A 15793-nucleotide genomic window follows, 5' to 3' on the forward strand; every position below is an offset into this window, starting at 1 on the left:
CCGTGTTTCCCCGAAAATAAGACCTAAGTGATCTTGACACAGCCTCCCAGCTCGCTCATATCAGGATTGTATGTCATCAGAGCAGGACGGGCTGTGCTTTCTGCCATCCTCCTTCGCCGTGACTGAGCAGGTCCCTTCCCCTCCCTGGAACTCTATTTGCCAGTTGGAATGAGGGAGTGAGTCTGAACCTGGCCTCTGCCACTGAATGGCTGTATGACCCTGCATGATTCACTTTGCCATTTTGAGTTTTGTTTTCTTCCCTTATCAGTAAAATGCAGATAATAATACCTGCCTCACAGGTATGACGTGAGCTTACCTGGGAATACTTAGTAGTTAAGGGCCCAGCAGGCTATCGCGAGCGGACGAATAAGTGTTGCTTCCACTAAGTATTTGCAATTTAGTATAACTTAGCAGAGTTCCTTGTTCATCTGAAATTCAAAGTGAACTAGGCACCCTGTATTTTTTTTTGGCAAGCCACTACATATATGCCATGCTGGGGAGGGTCTTTAGACGTTCATAGGGTCTGCAACGTGTCCAGGGGCCAAATCCTGCCCACAACTCCATATTACGCACTAGCCCGTGAGCTAAGAATGAATTGTACATCTTGAAAGTGTTGTGAAAAAGAAGAAGAATGTTGTCAGAGACTGGATGCCTGGGCTTGCAAAGCTTAAAATTTTTACCTTTACTATCTTGGCCCTTTACAGAAAAGGTTTGCGAACCCAGGGTTGATGAGGGGACTGAGAGTTTTCCATATTTGTATACGTGTCCTGGGCCAGGTGAGAGATTAAACTGGAAGAGTCAAGAGAAGCTGATTCCCCACAGGAAAGCGGGGAGGGCCAGGTGAGAAAGGTGGGCCCACTCATTGCTCACTCCCCTCAGACTGACTCCTCTCTCCCCACTCACTGCCTTGAGTCTCTCAGCCTAGTCTGATCTGTCCAGGTCTTGCTATAAATGTCACCGGTCCCAAAGTCCAGGGGAGGTCTCTCCAGTCTCTTTGAAGGCCTCCCCTCCCTGGACTGGCCTGGGGGCAGGGAGAGACCTCAGGAAGGAGTTTACGCAAGGCCCAGATGGCAGGCAGCTCTGCTGGCCTGTCTCTTTAAATCTCAGGTAATTTGGGAGGAGGGAGGGGAGTTTGTCTGCACAGCTCCCGCAGGAGGAGCCCAGAGAGGGAGTCCCAGCTCTTCCAAGTGTAACAAATTCAGAGTCCTCTGCAGTCTGATTGGGCGCCTTCGCAAGACTCCTGTGGGGGCCAGGGAGGTAGGAGATGGGCCCGCTACAGGGAGAGGGCAGGCCCGCCCTTGGGGAGGCCACTGTGGCCCCAAGGCTGAGTCCGGTCCAGGTGTGGCCTCGGCCTCAGCCCCACAAGGAGCCCGCTCTACAAGACATGGGGTTGCCGCTGCCCAAGAAGAAGGGGTTCGTTCTCTGCCTGTGGAGCAAGTTCTGTAGATGGTTCCAGAGACAGGAGTCATGGGCTCAGAGTCGAGATGAGCAGAACCTGTTGCAGCAGAAGAGGTAAGCCTCAGTCTGCTGCCTCCCCCCCCCCACCATGTGTGTTCCTCACCCCCTTCCCTTCCTTACCCTCCCGCCTCCCCCCTCATCCCTCTCTTCTTTGTTTGGCACCTCTGTCTGGACAAACTGTGCTTCCAGGCCTGGCTCCTTGGGAGCATTTTGTCTCAAGAGTCTTGGCCTGTGGGGCCCCAGGATACCAGGTGGAAGAGGAGGGGCTGGTTTGCACACAGGTGTTTGCTATCTTAAGACCCAATGCAATTATGCAGGTTTCTTGTGAATACAGTTGACCCTTGAACAATGGGGGGGGTTAGGGGCGCTGAGCGTGTGCAGTGGAAAACCCACGTATCACTAGGGTCAGCCCTGTGCTTACGCAGATGCCCAACGGCCAGCTGCCCCGGGCAGTGCAGGCTTCAGCTGTGAGGGTCGACTGGACGGGGGTCAATTGAACTGAGTGGGGCAATTGAAAAAAAAAAATCCAGTTGTAAGTGGTCCCACACCATTCAAACTCAAATTGTTTAAGGGTCGACTACTCCCCTGAAGGCCAGGCTCCTTGCTGGGTCTTGGAAGCATTGCAGCATCATGGAACCTCCACCAAAGAGGTGCTGGTGGGTCAGAACAATGCTTTATATCTCTACTCCCTGCCCTTGGGGCAGTCTCTCTGGCAGAAACATGTAGCACATATACAGACGCATGTGGGAATGAATGAATGATTGAATTAAGCAGAGAGGATCTGCAGACCCTAGAAACCCCCACAGAAGACAAAAGGTAATCATGGTGATCATTCCATATATTTATTGCATCTGCCATTGACCATGGTCCTGCTATAGGCCAGACCCTGGGGATGAAGACGCACAAAGCTGAGTGAGACTTTATTATTGTCTAGAACTTATTGTTGTCTATTGGGGGAGAGGGGCACGGGCAACTGGCCAAAATATGCTTAGGACAGAGGCTCACCACTTCTGCATCCAGGTTGTAAACTTTGAGAGGCTCTAGAGTTTGAGCCCTAAGGAAATCTCACGTGTTGGCTTCCAGCCCCTAAAAACTTCCCTGAACTCATGTGATGCTCTCCCTGCCTCCACCCCCACCCCACACCCCCTTGGCAGCTTGGAGAGGGAGGGGAGATGGAGAAAGCTTGAAGCCATCCCTGTGTGTGGTCTCCTCTCCAAAGTCTCTATGGATCGCCCCACCCACGTGGGGGTGAGCCTGAAGGGAGTCCTCCTCTTGGGGTTTTCCCTGGGCCCCTAAGAGGGCAGACACTATGTTGATTCATAGGGAAAAGCCTAAGATTTTTGTGTCTGAGGGGCTTTCTCCACCTGCAAATGCAGGGGCTTGCTTGAGCTCGACCCGGAGAGAGGCTAAGAAGCCACCTGCAGCTCCTGTGGTTTTACATTTCTCAAGGATTCTGGGCTGGGGATATGCTCCTTTTCTCAGCTTTGGCTTCCTGTCTCTCACACCAGCCGCCCACCTCTGTCCCCCAGGCCTGGGAGAGTGGGGGCTGAGCACATGTTTGGCTGATGACATCTTGAGGCAACAGAATGGTATTGTTGTTGCAGACTAGGCCCTCACTGGCCCCACGCATCCCCTTCCCACTCCTAGGACCCCAGGGCTGGGGAGCCAGGCGCAGAACACAGAAAGGCCTAGGGGCTTGGAAGGGGTGGTAGAGGTTCCCTGTGTGCCCAAGTGAGGCGCAGACAGAGTGAGGGCTCACAGGGAGTGGGCGGCTTTCACGTGCCTTTTCTGCTCTGTTTCTTCTTAAGACCAGCTGGTGGGCCTCCTCTTGTGCCGTGGGCTAGAAAGGCCTTACGTCACCACTTTGAGGGATCCCACTCCATTCCCTGAGCTCTCCCCTGACTCCATAGCTCCTCGGCCCTTTTCTTCCCAAACACCAGGAGCCTGGAGTATTGTCTGCACTCTGGGCTGGCAGTCCCAGGAAGGACCCTGAAATGGCCAGGAAGGGGAGTGGCCTAGGCTGGGCAGTCACCCAGCCTAAGGGGAGATGCGGGCAATTAGATACATATGAGATAACCATGTAGTGTGAGGACAATATGGTCAGGTCAGGAGGTGAGCTGATGGAAGAAAGCAGTAAGCCATGTTACCGGCACCAATCTTATATAATCCCCAACCCAGCTGGGGGAGGGAGGGCCTTTATCCCCTGTGAAGGAGGGAGGCCCAGAGGGAGCAAGTGGTGAAGTCAGGATTTGTGCCCAGGGCTCAGAGGGGGATTCTGGTTGGGGCTGGGGGGATTGCAGGGGCATGGGACATGGTCCAGGGAGAAGGGAAGACTTTATGGTCTCTCCAGGATGGCGTTCCGCTTTCTCGCTGGTAGGCTTTGCCGGGGTCTCAGTCACGCAGCCCCCTCTGCACAAATCAGCATCATTGCCATCCAAGCTGAACTCTCTCCCCTTTCTCCAGCATCAGCTCTCCCTGGGTTCTGAATTGTCTTCTTTCCTGATGTTCAGTGCACTGAACGTTTATTGTGCACTAAACGTTTATTGAGCAGAAAGCTCTCTGCTAGGTTTCCAGGACATGAATATGCCACCTTCTCCGCTGTCTCAGAGCTCACGTTCTCATGGGCGAAATACACCAATACACACCTACTTGGTGATGCTTGGTGAGTGTCCTAAGCTGGGAGTCAGCTGTGTCATCGTTGCTCAGAGGAGGACGCTGCGGTATCTGATTGCGGCTGGTGAGGGGTGTGCTGGACAGTTTCCAGGCACTGGCTCACCTGAGCTTCACACCTGACCCCCTTGCTGGCACGTTCTCCCTCCCACTAGTCGACAGGAAGGCAGTGACACTGGAGGTCCTCCTCTGTGTAGATGTACATGTATGTGAACCGACATGTCTGTGAAAAGGAAGCCCTGGGACTCTCCAGCATATTAGGACTCCCTGGCTTAGTAAATGCACACACATGCGTACTTGCAGGCACAAGTGTCTGCCTACGCACGTGACAGAGTTGTGGCAGGTAGAAAGGCAGCCCTGCTCCAAGTCTGGAAATAGCCACTTTCCTGGAAGCTTTGAACCTCATCTCATTGCCAAGAACTTGACCTGGAGGGGGGGCGGCCCACCGGTAACCAGTGTGTTCCTCCCCACGCATGGCTGCTGCTTCCGTCATCTGTGGTCACCGCTCTGGGCTGGCCCCCTCCCCAGAGAAAAACTGGGAAGAGTCATGAAACTAGAAGAACCACATAATTTAGTGGTGAAAGCCTGAGGCTAGGTTCTTGGCGAAGCGTTCTGCCTGTAACTCTGTGTGATCTTCCAGCAAGGATTTGGCTATTCTGCCTCAGTTTCCTTTGCTGAAAAACAGAAGAATTATTCAGCCTGTGTGGCAGGGCTGTCAGGAGCAAAAGGGATAATAAGCAAGAGGCTGATTTAGAAGCTGAAAAGCACATTTAACCAATAGAATTACTGTGATGGAAAAACGCACAGTAGCTAAAAGGCAACTGCCATGATGGCGGGAGCTAGAAGGGGCTGTGAACTACCTCCTGTGAGAACCGTATCCATCCCAGAACCGTACTCTGAGCTGCCATGTTGTCTGAGCCCTCCCCATCCCAAACGGCACCCTCCTCTGAGAGGGTGCTTATGGAGAAACCAGGAGGACCCACACATGTCTATCCAATCTCCTGAGCCTCTTTTAACGCCATTTCCAATCTTGATGAACACAGGAATGGGGACAGAGAAATGACAAATGAGGCACTAGGCCCAGCTCTGCCTGTGACTTGTTAGGACAAGTCACTTCAGGACTCCAGGCCTCTTTCTCCATGTGTCATATGCACAGATTAGACTCGTTTTCTAGGGACTTCCCTGCTCTAAAATTCTGGTTTGATTTCTCCTGCAGACACTCTTGCTCCTGCCTAGTTTCCCAGCGACCTCGTGTACCCTGCACACACACAGGCATGTACACATGCTCAGCAATGGACGAAACGAGGATGGGGTGGCGGGAACTACGAGAAGAAAGTGAGAGATCCTCACTCGGTGGCCAGAGGGAAACCTGAGGGAAGATCAATGATTTGTTTACGCCACACACAAAAAATGTCCTAGGTTTTATGCCAGGAATCCTGTAGTAGGGTTTCCACCAGTCTAATATGGAACTAGACCGTGCTATTTGATTAATAATTGCCCAGCAAAATGAAAACAGTCCAAATCCCACAAACATCTTTCATATTGTTATAATTTCAGGTTTGCACTATAATTTCTTGTTGCTACTTAATGAGTGGGCGCTTCAAAGGCTTCACCATTTTGTTTCATGATTTTTTTTTTTTAATAATTTAAAAAATTTTTTATTGGGGAATATTGGAGACCAGTCTGTTTCTCCAGGGCCCATCAGCTCCAAGTCGTTGTCCTTCAACCTAGTTGTGGAGGGCGCAGCTCAGCTCCAAGTCCAGTTGCCATTTTCAATCTTTAGTTGCAGGGGGCACAGCCCACCATCCCATGTGGGAATTGAACCGGTGACCTTGTTGTTAAGAGCTCGCGATCTAACCGACTGAGCCATCTGGCCACCCCCTTGTTTTGTAAGAAAACATGTATAGGGCATTTCTCACTCTTTTTAATATGAAGTACCCATTTTTTTTAAAAAGTGGATAATGAATAATTATATCTCTGAGTCAATATACCTTGGCACGATTGACAGGTTGGGCAGGGAAATTCTTTGTTATGGGAGGCTGCTTGTGTGAGATGTTTAACAGCACCCCCCCCCCGCTACCCACCAGGAGCCAGTAGCACCCCTTCCCCCAGCTGTAACAATGGGAAATCTCTCCAGACATTGCCAAATGTCTTGGAGAGGGGTCCAGGGATCACCCCTGGTGGAGAATCACTACTCTACACCACTTTTGTAAATAGGGGTTCCTGGTAGTAATGTGAAGTGTTCTATTAAGTAAAGTGAGGTTTTCCCCTGGAAAGGAGAGAGTATAATCTCACCATTCAAACAGGAAGATGTATCTCCCCTTCTTCCTGCCCTAGGGAGGTATCTGGCGGAGATGTGGTGAAGATGTGTAGATTTTGCTCCAGCTCTAAACTTCTGTGCTGAGTTGCTATGGAATAAAATACCAGTGCCTCAGGCACAAGAATCATTGGATGGGTCTGTTCTTGCACCTTTTTTATGAGGGCCAAGAGTAGTCAGGGTTCTGGGGTCCCCCTTACCACCAAGAATGTGAGCAAGGGCTTCCTCTGCTGTCCCCTTGTGGCCCTATAGTGCTATTGCAAGTAATGGCTCTGCCTGATCCCCTCGGAACCATCCACGTGCCGCCCACCCTTTTGCTGGATTCTGGAGTTTGCCAACCAGAGGAGATTTTGCAGCTCTCTACAGACCTTGCTGGGTCGGGTCCTAAGCTGGTTCTCCACCCAGAGTGTGGTCTGCCTTGGGTTGCCAGATAAAATACAGGACACTGTGTTAAATTTGAATTTCAGATAAACAATAAGTTATTCGTGTAAGTATGTCACAAATATTGCACGGGACAGACGTACACTAAAAAACAGTATTTCTTTTGTGTCTAAAATTCAAATCTAACTGAGCATCCCATATTTTTATTTGGTAGATCTGGCAAGCCTGGGTTGGACTGTAAGTAGCGCCTTGGCCCTCCAAAATGCACTAGGGTCCTCAACAGAGGCAAGAAAAGAAACACAGAGAAGGTTTGTGGGGGACATTTACTGGCTTTCGTGATATGTGGGGACCAAAAGGGATATATATATATATATATATATATATATATATATATATATATATATATATATATATATAATCTTGGCTTGCCACCAACTAGCCTCCCCACTCATACCCTAGGAGGCAGGGAGCTATTGACAAAGCTGGAAATATGACAAGGATCCAGCTCTAGCTTTGCCATTCCGTTTCACACATTTAGTCCAAGTGGGGCACAAAACTGGACGCTAATTGGAGGAGGGCAGGGAAAGGACACAGTGATGAGAAAACGGCTGATCTCCGCCTTCTAGTACCCCTGGTACAGAGGACGAGGCAGACACCAATGCTTCCTGGGGAGGGCTGTGCGTGTGCTTGTGTGTGTGTGAATAGTGCTGGCTCTAGAATATGTACAGAGGAGAGTTTGGGCCAAAATGTGAAGCTGCTGCTGCTGGTGGTGCTGGTGGTGAAGGGGGGTTGGGAGGAAGGTATAACAAACTTGTTTTGCAGCTATGTTTGCATACCAAGCATACTATTTTTTACTTAGATTATATGTTTGCTTAAGGTTGGCTTAGGGGGTGGCCAATGAAAATAATAAGGAGAGACGGTAAAGCCAAACCACCTTTTGGCACTGCTACTAATTCATTCATTTTACAGAGGTTGGGAATGTCTACCATATGCTGGGCACAGATCCCAGGAACACAGAGGAGACAATGAATGGGGTGGGGGTAGGAGTTAAATTTCAGCCGGGAGGAGCGTTATGGCGCAGGCACAGAGTGGCAAGCTCTGGGGCAGTGAGGCCACAATGCTGCGTGGGAGGAGAGCGCGGAAAAGTAATTGTGCAAAGACTGCGAAGGACCTCTGGGTTCCTGCTCCTGGACCATTTGAGGACCCGCTGGACCTTCGTAAGCTGTGATTGCATTTGCCAGCTTTGGGAAGGATGGTCTGGGGGTACACAGGGTATGAAGCAACTAGGTACGAGAGTATTTTGCTAACTTTGGGCTGGAGAATAAGGACATTGATTAACAAGGGGCAGACAGGATGAGGAGGTAGGGTTTGAACGGAGAGATAATTAGATGATGAATTGGCAGGGCTGACATGGAATGACGGACGCCCGTATTCTGGGACATGGGACTCTCCGATCACCCTCCTACCCCCAGTGCTGGAATTGATTTCCTGCCACGACCATATGGCAGTGTGTGAGCTCCTATCTGGGTCTTTTTATTTGTCACATAATTGGCCATCTCTGAATAAGTAGGGTTATTTCATTCGCTCCTATCGAAAGACCAAATGGCTCTGGGCCGAGAGAGAAAATTGAATGGAAGGGGTCTCATGTGTCTTGGTTGGAGTAAGTTTTGATTTAAAAAAAAAAAGGTTTTTATGTTCATTGTAGGAATAAAACTCGAGAGAGGATTTGGAGAGGCAACAGAAGAACATTTTTGCTGAAAGCAAGTGAGAAGCAGCTAGGAAGCAGGAAGAGACTAAGGGGCGAGGAAAACAAAAAAGATGCTCTGTTGCTTCTGGATTGAGGCCTGAAGCTGCTGCTGTCGGGAGGAAAGGGCCAGGATCAAAGGGTTTTGTTGAGGTCTAGGAAGGAGAGCATCACAAAACAGGGAGAAAATCTGCTAACGTCTACATGTTGACTTCCTCCACAAATAAGCCAGAGGAATTCCTTGTACTTCTAGTCCTTGAAAACAAGGCTTATCATGGAGGGTAATCTCAGGACACTTGGTGAAGCTGATTCAGGGCTGTCCAGAAGTCAGTAGGTCAGGAGGTGAATGGGTGTTTGAGTAAGACTTCTCCCGCGCATACCTGATATGCACAGATAACACATTCACACACATTCTAGTGCCCGTACCTGGGGGTAGGGAACCACTCACTGACATTCTCCCACACAAGTGAAAAGGGGGAAAGTTGGTTTGGATTGAATGAATGGTCAGGAAAAAAGAGATCAGGCAACCCATTTGCACCCCAGTGACCTCACTTCCCTGCACCAGGGACCTTGGGGTTCATTGTCACCGAGGTACATGTGTTTGCATAGGACGGAGCAAAGCCATCACCCCTTGTTCCACCACTGGGCATGCTCACTGTCACCCCCTTTCTGATCCCATTCCCTTGTAGGATCTTGGGGTGTCCTCTCCTTCTAGCAGCCAAAGAGAACGATGTCCAGGCCCTCAACAAGCTGCTCATGTACCAGCCCTGTGAGGCACACCAAAGAGGTAAGGAAGCAGCAGAGCCTGCAGTGCCACCCTCCTCCTGGGCCGGCCCATGCCCGTGGCTCCCCAGCACAGCCCAGAACCTTCTGCTGTGGGCCCCCAATCACTATGGTCCCTATTCCCCTGCTCAGAGGCACCCCATGCCTCTTCTTTCTGTCAATGCCAGGAGCGCTGGGGGAGACAGCACTGCACGTAGCGGCCCTCTATGACCACCTGGAGGCGGCCATGGTTCTGATGGAAGCAGCCCCGGAGCTGGTCAAGGAGCCCATGACGTCTGAGCTGTATGAGGGTGAGAAGCCAAGGGGCTGGTGAGGGAGGGAAGAGGAGACCTGTTGGGTATTTCAAGCCGAACTCTGTGGTGGGTAATTTGGGGAAACCAAAGGGGGGGATCTGAGCCCCCCTACTCTTTATAGCCCTTCTCCATCTCCTTTGTCCTCCTTACTGTACGTCATTAGGGCACCGACCCCCTGAAGTGGAGAGGCCTGGAGAGTGGGCAGCAGCTGGATCCTCTGGGCTCCCTGCCAGTCCCAGGGCTCTCTGTCCCCACCCCTCAGGCTGCCCTAGTGTAGGACCATGTGTAGATGTGGGGCCCCCTGCAGGATCCTGGGGACAGACCCATGACTGAGGGCTCCCCCTGAACCAGGTCAGACTGCACTGCATGTAGCCATCGTGAAACAGAACATGAACTTGGTACGTGCCCTGCTTGCCCACGGGGCCAGCGTCTCTGCGAGAGCTACAGGCACAGCTTTCCACCTCAGTCCCCACAATCACCTCTACTTTGGTGAGAGCCAGGGCCAGGACCAGGGCCGGGAGGAAGGGGAGGTGGGCGGTGGGCAAGAGCCAAGGGAGGGTGGGCTGAGGCGGGCTCCGTGCTGGGGACGCTGGTGTGCGGGGTCAGCCCTAACAGGGCTCGAGGCCAGAGCGGCCCTCTGCACCCTCCCTGCCTGTGCTTCTGCTAACAAGTGTCCCCAGGCTCAGAGCTGAGATGTGGGGAGGAGGAGGCGGTTACTCGGGGAGACTGCCGGCCCTGCCTGCACTCACGCCATGGAGCCTCTGCGTCCCCAGGGGAGCACCCGTTGTCCTTTGCCGCCTGCGTGGGCAGTGAGGAGATGGTGCGGCTGCTCCTTGAACACGGAGCTGACCTCCGGGCCCAGGACTCCCTAGGTAGGTGCTGGGGGTGGGAGACGAGGGGCCGGGACAACGGGCAGGCATAGCCTGGGCTGGGCGTGGGGAACATCGGGGCCTTGGGTCCAGCGGCCACGTGACCCCCGTGTCCCCCCAGGAAACACCGTGCTCCACATCCTCATCCTCCAGCCCAACAAAAGCTTTGCCTGCCAGATGTACAACCTGCTGCTGTCGTACGACGGGCGTGGGGCCCACCGGCAGTCCCTGGACCTGGTGCCCAACCACCAGGGCCTCACCCCCTTCAAGCTGGCCGGAGTGGAGGGCAACACCGTGGTGAGGGACCCCGAGCCCCACGCTGTCCTAATGACCCGCATCCTATACTTCTAGCCCTTTGAGGAACCAGATGTGAACGCTCATCCCATTTACAGATTGGAATTCCTGTCTCAGCCTGTCTCTCTTGACCTGTCTTGCCCGTGTTCTCTCCCCTGAGGTGTTGGGGGCTGAGTCTAGGTCCCGCCCTGGGTGGTTTATAATGGCCACGTCCACCTGCCCTTCCAGCCTACAGAGCAGAAGCCCTCCAGCCTCTCACCTGCTCCTTCCAAGCTCTGGAAGGAGTTATGGGGGAGACAGAGAGGACCAAGGCAACAGTGTGTATAGGGTTCTTCTGCCCAAAGACTGGCCGTTGAGTGAAGAGCAACTACGCTCTTCAGGGGTGCCGTCCTCCCAGACACAGTGGCATTCTGTGAGCCCTCCCTTCGCCTGTCCCTCCTGACTCAGCTCCCCCCTCCCTTAGATGTTCCAGCACCTGATGCAGAAGTGGAAGCACAGCCAGGGGACATTCGGGCTGGTGACCTACACCCTCTATGACCTCACGGAGATCGACTCCTCAGGGGATGAGCCATCGCTGCTGGAACTTATTGTCACCACCAAGAAGCGGGAGGTATGGGGGTCTTCAGGTTAGCAAGCAACTGGGCAGGGACGTCAGCGTTTCTGAGCCACTTGCCCTGTTCTCCTCCGGCCACAGGCTCGCCAGATCCTGGACCAGACGCCCCTGAAGGAGCTGGTGAGCCTCAAGTGGAAGAGATACGGGCGGCCCTACTTCTGCCTGCTGGGCGCCTTGTACGTGCTCTATATAATCTGCTTCACTATGTGCTGCATTTACCGCCCGCTCAAGCCCAGGACGGATAACCGCACCCAGCCTCGGGACAACACACTCCTGCAGCAGAAGCTACTTCAGGTGAACCCCCAGGAGCATCAGAGCTTTGGGGCAGGGCCAGCTCTCTGCCCGTTGTCAGACTTGTATCACTTTCCTGTCCTACAACCCACATCTCTTCCCTCACCCAGGTCTCAAATACATAGGCACAAACTACATGCACATAGAAACACTTGTGAACTCAAAGGGCAGAGGTTGAGATGGGCAAAGCTAACGGGTTAAAAACAATTGGACAGGGCTGGTGACCCTCTACAAGGGACAATGCTTTCCATCCAGGGGCAGGTGGGGCAGGTACATGGAAGCCCTGAGTGCTCTGACGATGTGTCTCCCCCAGGAGGCCTACGTGACCAGACAGGATGGCGTCCGACTGGTGGGGGAACTGGTGACTGTCATTGGAGCTGTGATCATCCTGATCTTAGAGGTGCGGTGTGCGCAGGGTCTGGGATGGGGCTGTCGGCCCCACGGGCCCAGCCTGAGCCCCAGCTACAAGTGCCTGTGTCTCTCCAGATCCCAGACATCTTCAGGGTGGGGGTCACTCGCTTCTTTGGACACACCATCCTTGGAGGGCCATTCCATGTCCTCATGTGAGTCTCCTTCCTCTTGCCCCCATCCTGTCCCTTACTGGGGCTCCAGTCTTGCTCCCTCGCTTCCTGACCCCTGAAGAACCTGAACCCCAGAGGTGCATCTCCTGTGATGTGTGTGTGACCCTGTGTATTGAGCTTGCGAAGGCTGAATCTGATTGTGTGGGTACTATCTCCGTCCCACGCTTGCTCTTGGGTGCCCAGGAAGATCCCAGACCCACTCACTCGCCCCTCCCTGCTCTCCCCCCAGTGTCACCTATGCTTTCATGGTGCTGGTGACCATGGTAATGCGGCTCACCAACACCACCGGGGAGGTGGTGCCCATGTCCTTCGCCCTGGTGCTGGGCTGGTGCAATGTCATGTACTTCGCCCGAGGATTCCAGATGCTGGGCCCCTTCACCATCATGATCCAGAAGGTCCGTGCCTCACCCCAAGCTTCCTAGATAAATGTCCTAGAGAAGGGGCTGCGAACATTTCTGTAAAGGGCCTGATCTAGGGATCTCAGGCTTTGTGAGCCACACTTAGTCTCCACTGCATATTCTTCTTTTCCTCCTTCTCTCTTTTTTAATCCTTTAAAAATGCAAAACCATTCTCAGTTCAAGGGCCATACCAAAATAGGCCATAGTTGGCCAACCTTGTCCTAGAGGGTGGAGCTGTGAGTTCTCATGGTTTAGACCTGTTAGAGGCTTGAAGGGGCTGTGACTCAAGTGACAGGTGTGTTCTCCCTGCCCTCTCCCCCTTCTAGATGATTTTTGGTGACCTGCTGCGATTCTGCTGGCTGATGGCCGTGGTCATCCTGGGCTTTACCTCAGGTAAGTCATCCATTCAGGATGGGGGCCGTGGGAGGGAGAGGGTGGAGGAGCCTAGAGCACAAAACGGCTCAGATAAGCTTGGGGAAGGCAGGAGGGAAGGGAAAACTGGGAATGTTAGGGAGAGGTGGCTCTTGGGATCAGGATGAGCCATCTAGAAAATAAGGCAACATGAGAGCCCAAAGTTATTGAGCGACGAAGGGCTGGGATGGTGCTATCGGAGGTGAGAGAAACAGGCAGCGGAGAGCTGGCCTGGGTTCAGTCATGCCCATGGTTCCCCTCAACATGGTAACTCTCACCCCCTTGGGTGGAGCAGCCTTCTATATCATCTTCCAGACGGAGAACCCCGATGAGCTGGGCCATTTCTACAACTACCCCATGGCTCTGTTCAGCACCTTCGAGATGTTCCTCACCATCATCGATGGCCCCGCCAACTATGACGTGGACCTGCCCTTCATGTACAGCATCACCTATGCTGCCTTCGCCATCATCGCCACGCTGCTCATGCTCAACCTCCTGATAGCCATGATGGGTGACACGCACTGGCGGGTGGCCCACGAGCGGGACGAGCTCTGGAGGGCTCAGGTGCGCCCCCTGGTGGCTGGGAGACTTAGTGCCAGTCATTCCCTTCCTGCTGAGGACAGGGACACATTCAGGTAGAAGCAGGATATTTTGACCCTACATCTGTTTGGATGGCTATTGCACAGCACACAGAATAAGGCAAAGTGTACAGAAGAACTGGATTAGCAATACCACCAAGCAACACTGGAATAGCTGAAAAGATCCCTCAGTTTGCTCAAAAATTAAAAAAACCCTCAGTCTTTTCTAGAATAATCAAGAAGACATAAATCAAGAAATAAGGCTAATAGGTATGAAAGTGGCATTCAGTAAATTTTGTGGCTGAATAAAAAGCTGGAGTACCACATCTTTTTGGCAATATTTAAGTCTTCAAAATTTGACCCAGAAAAATAACACGTTAAAAATAATGCCACAAAAACTCCCTATAGCAGCAGAAATCATGTTCAGCCAGAGCATCGTGATGGGGACAAAAGACCATTAAATGCATCACATCATCATTTAAAAATATACGCAGAAAATAATTTATCTCAGCAAAATAATTTCAGCAAAATAAAAATGGAAATGGCACAAACTGGATGGCACTTAAGGGTGCTTTGTAGAAAATGGAGTTTAAAAAACCCAAACTGGCTAAATGGAATTTGCTCAGGAAAATATTTTTTCCATGCAAATGTACTATTAGATTTCTCAGTAGGATGCTTGCATTTATAAACAGTCAGTATGTCTGTAGGGTCGAAATATGCTGTAGCCCCGAGGACCTCTCTCTGTTTGCTTTGCTCACCTTCCTGTTCTCCTTGGAGTGAGGTCGCTCAACCTCTTGCAGGACCCGCCTGGCATCAGCATGGGTGTCGGGTCACTGGGCAAAAAACTGTGGGGCTCACGTCCCATTGACTCTCCCACAGAAAGGGGTCGACAAAGATGACACCACCAGCACCACCGTCAGCTTAGGGGTGCTGTTTGTCACCTCTGTGAAACCATGAGCTCCTGTCTCCTGGCTGTTGCTTAAACTGTCATCCCTCTGTCTGGCATCCTCTCTTCTCCCAGCCCTTCCTCTCCATCCATACCCAGCCTGGTCTCTGACTTTCCCTTCTGTCCCCCCACGTAGGTCGTGGCCACCACGGTGATGCTGGAGCGGAAGCTGCCTCGTTGCTTGTGGCCTCGCTCGGGGATCTTCGGGCGAGACTATGGGCTGGGGGACCGCTGGTTCCTGCGGTGAGTGAGTGTGGGGCTGGCCTCTGCTCAGACCCCCTCCTGCTCCCGGGCCCTGTGCCACACTAGCAGCAGATAAGGGAAAGGCCCGCTGTGCTGGGGATGCCTTACAGGCAGCAGACACCCACCCCCCTGGCCTTGGCTACCTCTCAAGTCCTCTGCTCTCCACAGGGTGGAGGACAAACAGGATGTCAACCAGGAGCGAGCCCGGCGCTACGTACAGGCTTTCCACAAACGGGGCTGGGACAACTCAGACAAAGATTCCGAGAAACTGCAGCCCCGCCGCCCCTCCGGCCCCCACCTGCCTCTTCCTGCCCCCTCAGTGTCACAGAGCATGTCTCGAGGCAACACCCACTGGGGGAAACTTCGGCAAGGGACCCTGAAGACCGAACTGAGGGGGGTGGTCAACAAGGGCCTGGAAGAGGAGGGCTGGGAATATCAGATCTGAGCCTGCGTTCTGGCTTCGGTTCCCAGCAGGCGCTCTCCTTGTCCTGGGAATGTTACAAAAGCGAAACCCAAAATACCTAGACATCTCACCCTCCCAGGTCGAGGGGGAAAGGAGGAGAATAGTTGGGAAGACCTGTGCCCCAGGTCTCCTGTACTCCTTCAGCTCCGGAGCAAAGGGAAAGCCAGAGGGGTGGCCGGCACCCCCTCTTTGGCCCTAATGAAGGCTCCCTGCACTGTCAGAGCAAAGCACTTTAAGGGTAGGCTTGCCATCTCTGGCATCGTCTCTACCCCAGTGTCAGAGCGGGAAGGGGGAGAGCCCCTGCCCCATGGGGGGGGGGCGGCCTCTAGAGAGTTGTGGGGGAGGTTTGTGGAGGACGTGTGTGAGTGAGGGGACAGATACTACTCTGGGGGTGGGGTGAAGCTGGTGGAGTCTTGTCACCTTCTACCTTCCAATAAACGTGTTCCCTGCTCTGTGGTGT

General features: G+C 52.8%; 1 protein-coding gene across 2 annotated transcripts; it reads left to right on the forward strand.

Annotated features, from left to right (window-relative positions):
* Positions 1-1126: 1126 nt before the first annotated feature.
* Positions 1127-15785, forward strand: TRPV6 (transient receptor potential cation channel subfamily V member 6). 2 transcript variants are annotated; one of them, XM_074315258.2, is made up of 15 exons: positions 1127-1512; positions 9260-9357; positions 9521-9643; positions 9998-10135; positions 10420-10518; positions 10637-10812; positions 11273-11419; positions 11504-11716; positions 12027-12113; positions 12200-12276; positions 12524-12689; positions 13019-13085; positions 13399-13667; positions 14764-14870; positions 15039-15785. In XM_074315258.2, exons 1-15 carry the CDS (start codon positions 1265-1267, stop codon positions 15313-15315), a joined length of 2292 nt encoding a protein of 763 aa, XP_074171359.2. In that variant the 5' UTR covers positions 1127-1264; the 3' UTR covers positions 15316-15785. The 2 variants fall into 2 exon arrangements, with proteins under 2 accessions (XP_074171359.2, XP_074171360.2); XM_074315259.2 differs by lacking the exon at positions 1127-1512 and adding an exon at positions 7901-8043.
* Positions 15786-15793: the final 8 nt, after the last annotated feature.

This window comes from Rhinolophus sinicus, chromosome 8, assembly GCF_057876585.1.
Source record: "Rhinolophus sinicus isolate RSI-liver-muscle chromosome 8, RSI-T2T, whole genome shotgun sequence".
NCBI classification, from domain to species: Eukaryota; Metazoa; Chordata; class Mammalia; order Chiroptera; family Rhinolophidae; genus Rhinolophus; species Rhinolophus sinicus.